Source organism: Tauraco erythrolophus, chromosome 9 (genome assembly GCF_009769465.1).
Source record: "Tauraco erythrolophus isolate bTauEry1 chromosome 9, bTauEry1.pri, whole genome shotgun sequence".
In the NCBI taxonomy this organism is placed as follows: domain Eukaryota; kingdom Metazoa; phylum Chordata; class Aves; order Musophagiformes; family Musophagidae; genus Tauraco; species Tauraco erythrolophus.
In genome coordinates, this window is record NC_141473.1 from 31,584,465 (window position 1) to 31,597,261 (window position 12,797).

The following is a 12,797-nucleotide window of genomic DNA, read 5'->3' on the forward strand; positions in this document are numbered from 1 at the left end:
AATGGAGCCGACGCGGGGCTGGCTCGGTGCTCGCCGCCTTCCTCAGCTCCCGCGGAGGGTTCTGACCTCCGCTCCGGCTCCTTCCTGCTGCCGGGCCGGGGCGGGCCCCGCGGGGGGACGCTCTCCTCACGCCGCGGCCTAGTCCGCTGCCGGAGCCGGGCGCCACTGGGGCCGGACCGGGCTGCCCGCGGCCGGCGCCGCTGCCCCCGCCTTCAGAACCGCGCGGAACCGAGGGGGGGCCGCCGCAGGGAGGCAGCGGGTCCCGCTGGGCCGCCCCTGAGCAGCCAAGCCCTGCGGGCCCGGGCCCGGGCTTTCTCCGCCCGCGCCGGGGCCTTGCCGCGGCCCCGCTCCGGGAGCGGCGCCCCCCGCTCGCCGGCCCGCGAACTACAGCTCCCGGCGGGCCCTGCGCGGGGCGGGCCGGCGTCAGCGGCGCGCGCGGAGCGGGCGCGTGCGCGGCGGCGGCGCCGTCGGTTGAGTAAGACGGGGCGCGATTGGCTGCGGGCGGCGGCCGGGCGTGGGACGCGCAGTGACGGAAGGAGCGGGGCAAATGGCGGAGAGATGGTCCCGGGCCCCGTCCCGAGAGCGGCGATAATCCCCGCGCGGAGAAAGCGGCGCCGGAGGAGGCGGCGCCGGGGGCCCTAACGCGCGCGCCACCCCGGGAGGGTGCTGCCGCCGCCGGGGCAGAGGTGTCCCGTCGGCGAGCGCCTTTCGCAGGAGGCAGGTCGGCGTCCAGAAACCGCGGCGAGAGCCACATCCGCGGCGCCGCCCCGCCCCTGCCGCCACGACCGACGCCGAGGTAGGTGCTGGGCGGGGAGGCGACCGGGGGCGGCCGACCGGCGCCCGAGGCCTGCGCGGGCCGCGGCGCAGGCCCCGGCACCCCGGCGGGCAGGAGCGGCCGGCCGCTGCCCCCGGCTGCGTCCCTCTTCCGGGGCGGCGGCGGTGGCCGCCTGGCGAGGCGTGAGGGACAGCGGCGGCCGCCCCCGGCCCGCCGGGAAGTTTTCGGGGCGCGAGTCGCAGGACTTCGCCCAGAGGTGAAGTGCGGGAAGGGGTGCGGCCTGCCGGGCCTGCGAGTGCCGGCGGGCTCCGCCGTTCGCCCGGGGAGCGGGCGGCGGGCTGCCCCGCGGCCCGGGGACGTGTGTAATGGGGGTTGGTTTTCCTGCGGAGTGGGGGGAGGGGCCGGGGAGGAAGGGAAATGACATCAGAAATCGCCGGGCGTGCACGGTGGGGTGACCCGGTTCCGCTAACACCCCCCTTCCCCCGCGCCGCAGGGGGAGGGAGGAAAAAAGAAACTGTCACCGTGGGATTTCATCAGCTTCTTCTGCCTCCGTGCATTTAACCTATTTTCCTTTCCTTTGATTATGTAAGAGGAACGGTGTAGAGAGAGGCAGCGAGGAGGGGTGGCCGATGGGCTTTTGGGGGGGATTATCGGGTTCTTTATGTCCAGCTGATCCGCCGAGTTAGCTCTGGGAAATGCGGGAGAACTATGTTTCGGGTTTTATTTTGCTTGTATATACGTTTCTTGCACTGCTCCAAATATTGCGGCACAATGCAGGAGAGAGAGGCAGGGAGTGGAAACAGAGTGAAATTGTCCAAGTTTTTAATTTCACACAAAGTGGAAAGCAGGAGAGAATTGTAAGTAAAGAGTAAAAATCCTGTTATGTTGATATTCTCATGGAAGGAGGTACATACGTATTTCTGTATCTTTAACCTAGTGTGAGACAGGAGTTTATAGCACGAGGTATTTATCTTTTCCTGATAGTCGATTTTTAACCTGTTTACATTATATTGAACGCTCGAGTTTTGACATTTTGATTCAAAACTCCTTATGAGACAATTTTAATTTTTAAACTTATAAATAGGAAGATGTAGATCGAGGGCCTTTAATTTCTGATAATGAGGTCCTCTTGACTCTAGGAATCTTCTCATTAAAACTGCAACCCACAAGTCATGATTTAAATCTGCTGTTATTTTTGCAGATGTTGGAAGTGCAGTGTTGAAAATACTTATTTGAGTCAGGGTTTAGGGGAGGAAAATGTGCTGGTAGTGGGTGAAGTGATTTTATTTTTTTTTTTCTGTAAGAGTTGTATAGAAACTGAGATGTTAATACTTCGCTTCAGTTTCTATAGCTCTAAAAAATGACTTTTCTGGTATAAGATGTTTTAGTTACTCTTAAGCATTTACAAGCGTCAGCAAAATAAAACTATTAAGGTCAATTTTTTTGTTCGTTTTCTAAAGTGCGTGGGGAAGTTTTAATTTCGCTCTTGGATGGAAAATGAGAAATTAGAGCTACTTGCAGGGGAGTGAAAAAAGAAAAAGTTTGGCAATAATGTGTTTGGAGCAGCACAGAGTAGGCTGATGACACTGTGGGGAAGAAGAGGATGGAGGTGGGGTTAAAGAGTAACATCTACTAGGAGCAATCAGAAGCAGTCTGCAGAACGGTGTTTCAAAGCAGAATTCTGGTTCAGTAGATAAGCACATGCCTTTGCCATCCGTCTTCTAAACTGCTGGGGAGAAAAGCGTTTGCCAAAGTGGTTGTTCCAGTATCTTTTCTGCATTGCAACACCATCTGCCTGGCAAACTTCTGAAGTTCAAATTTGATACTTTTAATTCACTTAAAATTTGCTCAAACATAGATGACCTGATGAATTGCTTAACTTGTATGATGAGTGAAAGTTGGCCTCCTCTGATAAAGGGGGAACTATTATTAGTGAGACAGCCTTGCTAGAGCGAAGCGATAGAGTGATGTTTCTGGAAACTAGTCTGGTGATTTGGAAGAAACTAGTCAGTCTAGCGCTTCAGGTTGAGAAACTGAGTGTCGAGATGAAAAGTAAACTATGAAGAAAGACAGTATACCACATATTCAGGGGAATAATAATTCAAACAGTTGTCTCGAACAAATAGATCATGTGATAAGTTTATTAATGATGATTTTAAGCACTATTTTGTATTTACTATATATGAAGGCCTTTGACACTTGAAAAGTTGTATTTCTTCATTCTGTAACTTAAATAAATGCCTCCCATTTTATCAACTTTTCTGCAGCATGGAGAGTAATTTCAGAGAGAAAGATGGACTTGATTAGATTCAGACTGACTATAAAGAATTCCAATTTCCGATTTATGTTCAGACAAAAAAAACCAACAAACAAAACAGAGATGATGGTTTACAAAACAGAAATGATTGTTTGTTTTATGTTGTCATTGTCCCGTAGTTGAAGTATTTTTTTGGGAAACAAAGTGGTGTGTCTTCCTTCTTTAGTTAAACAAAAGTAGAAATAGAACACTTGCAGGGAACTGTTTAAATGTGTTCCTGTTTAATCTGTTCATATTTAAACTTTATTCTTCTGAGGGAGCAAACTGTGAATTGGACTACAGTTGTCACAGCCTGTAAACAGCCGTGGTTTATGTTGGTCTGCATAAGGTGTCCTCCCTGTTCTCAGAAACGGGTTGAGAAGTCTCTCTTTGTTCCTATCCCTTGATCAATGAGATTTACTCGTGGGGGATTACTCTGTACCAGTCTTGACCATGGACGGTGCAGATGGCGTAAACGACATCATATTACCAAATAATTTGCTAAGTAAGTCTGAGTGTGCGAGAAGAACATGGGGTGAAGTGTTCATCATTATTTCTGAAGAATTAGTACTTGAAATACCTATGGCAACTTGAAATAGTCTGACAGTTCTTTTCAGTTAACTACAGAGAGTCCTTTTTAAAGCCATAGTGTGTTACTGGACTCTAGCAGAGAGCTGCGTCCTTCAGATGTGGTGAAATATTGTTTAGTTTTCTGCTGATGTTTCCTGAAAGCAGTGCTATCTATACTTGAAAATATAAAATTAGAGCAAAGCAATACCAAGAATAATGTATTGGTAGCAGATTTTTCTTAAGGATCCATTGTGCCGTTTGTTTTACAAATGTGCAAGTAACTGAATTTCGAGTTAAGTTGGTAGATGCATTACTTGTTGCAGAAACTTTTGACATAGTGACATTCGCATGTAAGTGAGTCCATAGAAAGAAGTAGATGATGTACCTGTTGCTCCTGTGACATGAACATGCCTGGTGCTTGTAGGCCCAATAAAGGATGGAACTACAATCATTTGTGCTAAAAAAGTGGGTGAATTTATGGTTTCTTCTTTCCTTTCCAACAGAGAATATGAAACAGGAGCCAAAATGACATCCCGATTTGGGAAAGACCTACAGCCGAAAGGGGGAAACGGCAGTTCCAAGTTTGACGAAGTTATTTCCAACAAACGGACCACCCTTAGTACGAAATGGGGAGAAACCACCTTCATGGCCAAATTAGGACAGAAGAGGCCCAGTGTCAAACCAGATATGTTCCGAAGTCCTAAAAAACCCAAAGTTGAAGATGAAGTACTGAGGATCCATTTGGATTTGACAGTGATGAAGATCTCTTCCTGTGTCTTCAAAGAATGTGTCACAGGCTAAAAGCTCCTCTCAGCTTGGAACCCGGTGAAGCTGCTCACTCTGAGGACTTCACTCCTCTTCTTGAAGCTAACAGCAGAATTAATCAGCCAGACAGTGGAGAAAATGTTGCATCCAGCAAGTGCATGTCTTTTGACAATACTGTTCCTCTCTTAAAAGAAAAGAGCACAAGCAAAAATGTGGAAGATGGAGAATGCAAAGGCAGCAGTGCTAAACTTGTAACTGCAGGTACGTTTACTCAGCTGTCCGGATAGCTCTGTTATCCTCTCATTTTTTACTAATCTACATTTTAGACTTTGTGTTTCAAGGTTTTGCTAAATATTCTAATAAAACTCTGAGACAATTAAATCTTAATTGTAAGAAATTGCAAAGGATGCGCTATTTAACTAAAAACATGAAGAAAATTCCTGCATTTTATGCATTGGTCTGAGATCCTGGGCACTCTAATCCTTATGTCTGCAAATTGAGATACAGTGCTTTAGAGCCAACATTGTATGTTAGTCCACCTTGACTAGAATAATAATCTTCCTTTTCTAAAATTTGTTCTGAACTCAACGCGTGTGTCATTTTTTAACATACAGTATTTTGAAGAGTGATGAGTTGGTAATAATAGAATGCTCTATTCTTAAGTTGCTGGCTTTAATTCAGCGTGGGTACATGCAGGTGCAGATACAGCTTACAACCTCCCTTGTTTGGTTATTTGGATGGAAAAAGTAGCTTTTTGAACTTCAGTTACACAAAGGTATATTTTTTTTTTTGGTTTTTAATTAGCACATCTTTGTCAGTGTGTACATAAAAAGCTTCAGACCTATAAAACAGAATTCTGTCAAACTTCTTTTAGGGCCTGTTTTCAGGCTCTGAAGTGTGTTTGTAAGATATCTTAATACTTTTGAGGGGAAATTCACAAATGCTGTGGAGCTGAACATCACTAATTCTGTTGGAGTCACTCTTAGACAAGATCAGATGTTATTATCTCTCATTAGAAGTTTTCGTATAGTGGGCTGATTAAACTGCAACTTCTAAAATTGGGCAAAAGATCACATTAGATGAACCTTGATGAAGATAACACCTACAGACTTGCTCTGAGTTATCATAATCAACTTTAACGAGAAGGTCTTCTGTAACTTTGAATTCTCAGATATGGTTAACTTAACCCTGGGATCCGAAATTTGAGTGGACTTGTCCAATTGCAATACGGTGGACAAGAAGATACTGAGTAGTGGAAGATATGCATAGCTCAGTTATGCGTAAGATAATTTTATTAGCGATAAAATTCAAGAAAAAAAATGTTGATTTGAACTGTAGTTTGACAGACACATTGGTGGGATGTGTAGTTGTCTTTTGATCTCTTATTTTTGCTGCTGAAATATTTCTTGTTTTCATAGGGTTTTCTGCAGTTTATTTATCTGTAAGTCTGATCGACCCTCAGTCTGGAAATAAAATTTATGTTTTGCTAGTTTGAATATAGTTTTCATAAGAGATTGAATAGATTCATCCCCCAATAGTTACAAGAAGAAGGAATAGTAATGAGTTTCCTTGGTTGTAAATGAGAGATTGTAGCAGAGCAGGTTTTGCAGTGAAACGGTTTCCACGTAGAAGAGCTTTGTCAGAACAGTATTTTTCAGGTTGGCAAAGAAAATGAGAGCGCTGTGGGGACAAGGTGTGATAGAGCTCTGGAAATTTGTAGGGCATGAAAGGCCAAGAGAAACAGACTTGAGCAGTTTCATCGAACTACTTAAGGATATGGTTTAATGGGAGATTAGGGACGGTTGGACTGGATGATCTCTAAGGTCTTTTCCAACCTAGAAATCTATGAAATTGGCGCTTCCTGGCTCCAATATTGTGCAAAATAATATAATACAATATTTAGCACAGAAAATCTTTTTAATTTGATGCTTATCTAAGTTCTAGAACTCGTTGTTAGACAATACTATATATACCATAAATATATACAGCTGTAAAAGGAAGGAAGCTGGCGAATCTTGGTGGATAAGTCCATCAGTGGCTGTTGAGCATGGTGGTGGTCTTGATGGAGAGAGGGAAGTTACTTAAGCAAGTTTACTGAAGGAATTTCTGTTCTTGTGTGCCTTCATGAAGTAGTTGTTGCTGACTACAGTTCAGCCAGAAGCAGTGAAAGACAAAATGCATCTTGCTCTGATGATACTGTTCTTTCAGAATCTATTACATTCTGTTTACACCCAGTCAAACAGAGATAAAAATCTGTTTCATATCTTTCTTCAGAAGTTAAATTCAACTGAGGATGAGTCTTTGCAAAACATCCCAGGAGAGTCTTTAAATAAGGCTAAGGAAACCAAGACTGTAGTTTGGTGATAGTGTTTGTTTTGGACAGTGTAAATGAAACTTGGATGGCTTAAGCAGCTATTATGCTTGCGTGTAGACCAATCCAAAACAAATAAAAATTGTCTCCAAGTACGTCACTAAGATCGTTCAGCAATTAGAGATAGTGGTATAGTTAGTTTAAATGTAGGTACCTCAAAGGTTTCTTTGTTGTTTTAAGTAAAATTTGATGGTATGAGGCTATCTTTCAGAACTGGAGAGAGTTAATTTTATTGATTTGGCAATGGAGGTATGAGGGAAGAGGGAGCTTAAGGGAGAAAACCAGTAAAATGTGGTTTCTTGTTGTGTGATCTCCTGAGGTGTAGTTTATGTACGTCTGCTTACATGTTTCTCGCCCTTCCCATAATCATTTTCCCTTCCTGGTGACTCTTGAACTCCACCAGGTTCAACCACAGTTGTTCAAAGGACTTAGATCCTTGAGATAGCAAGCGCTACTATTGCTGAAGCAGAAGGAAAAAAGATGGCAAAAAAAAGGCAAGCAGATGGAGCAAGGTTAATATTCCCATTGTGAGAGACACTGCAATGTGAGCTCAACCTTAGCCCACATACAACAGTGTATCTCTGGGCGTAGGAGATGGGGCTGTATTAGTACTGATGTTCGTGAAAGTGCTTGGTTAACTTGTTTTAAGTGCAATTTGCTGGTCCTTGTGCTGGTACTGACTAGACAGTGCATGAATTAAGGTCTCAAGACTTCCTGAGAGCGAGTGCCATCATTGTGTCCTAATTCTTAGCCTAGGTGCAATAAGGTTAAGAATTGGAATAAGGTGCAAACTGCGGCTTCAGCGTGGCTATGGGCTGGCTGAGCGCTACAGTTTAGCCTGCTAATTCTGCTCCAAATGCATTATCCTGCATCAATGTCTATTTCTTTGGACATTAAAATGAAGGTGATGCAATGGCAGTTAATTTTAACTAATGTTTGGTATTAAAAAGCAGTCCATTTTTTGGGTTGTTTTCATAGTCGTGCAACTGTGTAACATGGTTAAGGATCTGTATCTTTTATTCAAAATGGTATGATTTTCTGGTCTCTTTTATTAATAGCCTTCAGCTAGTGCTTTTAACAATCTCATTGTAAAGGCTTTGAGAAGCTCTTAATGTGGAAAGCTTCTCATAATCTTACCCTAATGTTGCTTGATCAAGACTTAATACTGTCAGAAGAATGTTCATCAGTAATCCTGTACGTAACAGGTAATGTACAGATGGTAGGAGTTCAGGTAGATTAGAAATAGCAAAAGAGTTTTCAGTATTCATAGTTACTGTTTGGTCACTTTTGTTAAGGTGGGAGGATTGATAGCTAGAAAGTAAGTCATGTCATTGGAAAACATTGTAGTGGTAATTCATGTCAAGCAAAAATGCACCATCTTGGAAGGCGATCTTTTTTATGAGAGAATCTTACAGTAGGATAAGCTGAAATCCCACAGAGCAATACTTTCTTGGATTTCTGAAACACCTTGTTGTTGTGGTTTTTTATTTGGTTTTTAAACTGTTAAGCTTATTCTGTAAGGCGTAAACCCAAATAGTATTTCACACTAAATTCACCTGCACACAAGCTTTAATATAAAAATATTTACAACCTTGCAGAGCAAATTGTGAGGTGCTAGTTTAAAAAAATTTTCTAATAACTTTGGTTTTAGAATATTTATTTAGCTTTTATTTTGAAATTAATGTAGTACAATTTTTCAGATGTAAGTTAAAGTCAAAGCTTGATGAATTTTAAGAAAGGGTATGGCGTTTCATAGTTACATTAGTGTATGAATATGTTTCAAATTGGATAACTGCTTTCCCTGCTCTGGCTATTTCAGTTTAGGGAGATACTACTTCTGGTATTCTTGTGTGTGGGTTTGTGTTCTGACTCTGGATGTTGTGCTCACCTGCTGTCTCTGGCTTGTGTGCCACAGTGCTGGGCTCTGTAACTCAAGCCTTTGGGAGGATCTAGTCCAAGTTGTCGATGCTGTTCATCCGAGAAGGCACTTGGGTTAAGAAATGTCTCAAGTGGTTGGGTGATGTCTCTCATCTTTGCGTGCCTCGTATTCCTGCTTGTAGACTATGAAATACTACTTATTTACATTAATTCTAAGTTAAAATATTGGATATTTAATGACACTTTTAACTGAGAAGTATTTTAGTTGGGCATAGATTAAGTCTGATTTGATTTAAAGCCTATGAGTTTATTTCTTGAAAATATATTTTGCTTGTTGTGCAGAACTAGAAAATAAAATGGCTTAAAATGGCTTTTCAGAATACAGAGCGGTGTAGGAATAGTGGTCCCTTTCTGTAGAGTTCTGATGCTAAGTACAGATTTTGTTGTTCTTGTCTCAGCAGTGCCCTTTAAGGCTTTTTAAGATTAAAAGGACAAAATGTTGCATGTAAAGTATTTATGATACTTGCTTTTTCTTTTTTTTTCCCCCTAACATTTAGAGTAATTATGAAAATCACTATTCTGCATCTTGTCATTTGTCAGTAGGTACTGGTATTCAAACACAGCTTTTTTTTCTGGAAGTAGTTTTGCTCTTGGTGCTGTAAGGAAACATTTGCCACTTTACTATTCAGTTCTTCTGTGTTTCTAGGTAGTTCTTAATGCCCTCCTCTTTCACTTGGGGCTCATGCACATACCAGTAGCAAATCAAAATGGCAAATGCAATCCTTCTTAATAACTTGTTTTTATGCAGTGCAGGAGTGAAGGGATACAACTGTGTTTAACTACTTGTGACACAATATGCAGAATCTAGTTTCATTTAGTTGCTTGAAAAGCATACTCAGTGAATAATTGGCAGAAAACGGTTGCCCTGAAAAGGAGATAGTTCAAGTTGTCGAGTCTGTTCCTGACAGACTATCCTGATAGTACCTTATTGAGTGTGTCTGCAAAGCCTCTGCATCCTGATTATGTGGGTGGCGGAGCCCTATCTTTAGAGTTAGGTTTCAACTTCTCAAATGCAAGTTCATTACATGATTACATTTGACAGCAAGATTTGCCAGGGTATTCCTTTCAAATTGTTTTAGAGCTTCTAGTTTGTGTTTAACGGTGACATGGATGTTTAAGATAATAGTTAGGTCTGAGTAGTCTTATCTTTTTTCTTCTGCAGAGTTGAGTGCAATTTATTTACCTCTTGAGGAAGAATTTCAGTTTAGTCATTTTCTGTCCAAAAATGGAGCAAAAAGTTTGGGGAAACTGTATGAGGTCTGAGCATTTGGCTGTCTTAGGAGAGACAGCTGGCAGCAACCATGATTAAAAACAACTGCAGCTGTGCTCTGGCTGACTCAAAGCATTAAGAAACTGATAGCAGAGAAGGGGAAAAGTCTGCCAGAAAATATGTATACCCATAGAATTTCAGTGTTATGAGGCTTGTTTAGATGGCAGTAGTTATGCTGGCTATATAGATAGCTGGAGTTTATCCACAAGGCTTCTCTTCAATTGTTTTTTTTATGCTTGCCCTTTTTTAAGGTATCACTTCTCCCCTTACACACAGAATTTTCTTGCTGTGTCAGTACCCCAAGTTCAAAGTAATATGATAATTGTTGTCATTTTTTTTTTGACTTTGGTATTACTCTGATACTTGGTTGAAGATTTGGTGGTGCTTTTTTTCTTGAAAGCTTTTCAGAAGTCTCAAATGACTGAAGTTCTGTTTAATTTTCAGTATTTATACTGGTTTGCTAAAATAGCAGTACAGGAAAAAGACTCCTAGATTTAGGAAGGAATCTTTTGATTTCTGCAACGTACTTTTCCCAATGCCAGGGAAGTGCATACTATGTATGTCCATGTACAGAGCACACAAAACCTTTTTCCTTCAATCTATTAACTCCCCTTTCCCAAACAACAGTGAGATTATCAGTACCTTTTTTAGAATCCATACTTTAAAAATCATTCGTTTTTTATGGACTTTTACAATGAACAGTTAGTTTTTAAAAGGTTGAACTTGTGACTGCTTCCTAAGTTCTTTCATGTTTAAAAAGTTGAAATAACTTTGCATTCAAAACAGTTGGTCATTGCTCAGAAGAAAAAAAAAAGGAACATGCATACCTCTTTCATGGGCCAAAGCTTGCAGGAAAGCAAAAACCAGTTGGTAAGGAAGCCATTTCGCGTTCAAAATGCCAAGATCTTACTAATTGTATGGAAAATGCTTTTCAAGTTCAAACTTAGCTTATATTTTCTTTTAAGAAACTGCTACTGTATTCAGTAAAGGGCTTCAACATATTTCTGAGTGGTATCTGAATTCAGACTGATTTAGCCTAAGGATGCATTTATTTTGACAGTTATTAGTGCTGCTATGTTATAATAAGCTTTAATACTTTCTTCATAAGGGCTCACACTAGAAAAGTCAGTGAAAACAACCTTTTTTGGCATATGCCAGCCCTTCGTGTTGCTCGTGACACTTTGTCTTGTTTTCCCTGCAAGGGGGAAGTAGTTAGCTTCCTGGATCAGCTTTCTCCTGCTGCTGTGAGCAAAAGATGCCCTTCTGAGCTACCAGTGAGGAAGAATGTGTCTGTGTCACTGGACTTTCCATTGGAGGTGAACACATGGTACAGCTAGTTCAAGCTCTGACAACTCTTGTATTACGGAGCGTAGCAACTCTTCTGACCGTTGGGTTTGATGTTGCACAGTTTCACATCTCTTCAGGACCATTATAATTTTAGATTTCTGACCAGTAGTCTTGCTTGTGGTTTTGTAGAGTTTTTCAAAGCTTAATTCTGTGCTGGAAGACAGAAATTATTTTTCTTTCTGTAGGAGGGGGAGTTTAGCGTTGTTTACTAAAACTGCAATTTGTCCTTCATTTGAGAGAGTTGAAAACTTTGCATGCAAGTTGGGTGTGGGCGTTGATAACAGGCTGCATGGTATGTTGGGTTTTTACGTAATATCAGTGTCTGTAGAGTCACATAATTTATATCGTTATGAGTGTGGATAGATACAGATGCGAGGCAATGTTAAAAAAAAGTTACATTTGTCTTGTAAGGATGTACTCACCAGAAGAAAAACAGACTTTAAATGAGGTTTTCAGAATGTTGTAGAAGAGTTTTAAGCAAGATTGGAAAGAAGAGTGAGGAGGAATGATAGTTATTCCAGCTGTGAAAGATAAGCTGTAAGACTTGTGCAACTAGGTGCAACTTGGACAAAAATACTTATGTGGGAAAACAGAAAGGATTGAAGTGCAAGGCAAGTTGTAGGGATTTGATAGAAACTGAGAGGCTGGATACAACTGATGACAAGCAACCTAGGTTAATTTTTAGCTATATTTTAATTGGAGGAGGAAATGCCTTTAGTAATGAAGAGTAAATTAATAATTTTGAGGTTTGTTTTTTTTCCAAAAAAAAATAGCTGGGAAGGCAGTTGGACTGAACATGACACTATGGTTTGGCCAGGTGCATGTGCATAGATGGGTGTGAAGGTGGCATTGAGATATGCATGTTGAGTATGAGTGACTTAAGATACAGTGAAGATCAGGGACCAGGCAGAACATCCCGTGGTTGCTAGCTGAAGAGTAGAAGAAAAGGGGGAAAGTGGCTAGATTGTTACTTCAAAAACCAGCATCTTCCCATCCTGTTGAAAATTGTGCCTGAGATAAAAGCAGGTGATTAGCTCTGTGAATATTTTCTGAGCAAGAGGAAAGGTGGTCTTGTCAGCCTGCATCCCTCTGAAAGGCTTCCATTTCCGTCGAAATACAGGGATTTGAAAATAAGCTGTACACCGACTGACAGGAGGTATCATTTTTGCACCAGCGTAAGACAGCCTTTCCGAATGCCTGCTAGTAGCATGTTTTCCGAGTGGAAAAAGAGCCTATGAGGAATTACTTATGGCTTAAACAGAGGTCCAAGGTGAGAAGCAATAAAGCCATGGCTGGGGTTCAGCCTTTCACAGGGTGGAGCTACAGCATGGTGGGCTGTTGTGCTCACAGCAGCAGCAGAACAGTTCATGTTCTGAAAACATAAAAATCTGTTAGGTTCATGGGATGAAAGTAATGGTTTATTAGAGATGCTGAACACTCTGTTACCAGACTGAAAGGCTGCATC

General features: G+C 42.0%; 1 protein-coding gene across 1 annotated transcript in view; it reads left to right on the top strand.

The window, feature by feature from the left end:
- The first annotated feature begins 711 nt into the window (after positions 1-711).
- WAPL (WAPL cohesin release factor) overlaps positions 712-12,797 on the top strand; it is a 75,465-nt gene continuing 63,379 nt past the window's right edge. Inside the window, 5 exon segments of the mRNA XM_086616194.1 lie at positions 712-796; positions 4,145-4,365; positions 4,368-4,400; positions 4,403-4,455; positions 4,457-4,667. Of these exon segments, the coding sequence (XP_086472320.1) occupies positions 4,167-4,365; positions 4,368-4,400; positions 4,403-4,455; positions 4,457-4,667 (496 nt within the window). The 5' untranslated portion in view covers positions 712-796; positions 4,145-4,166.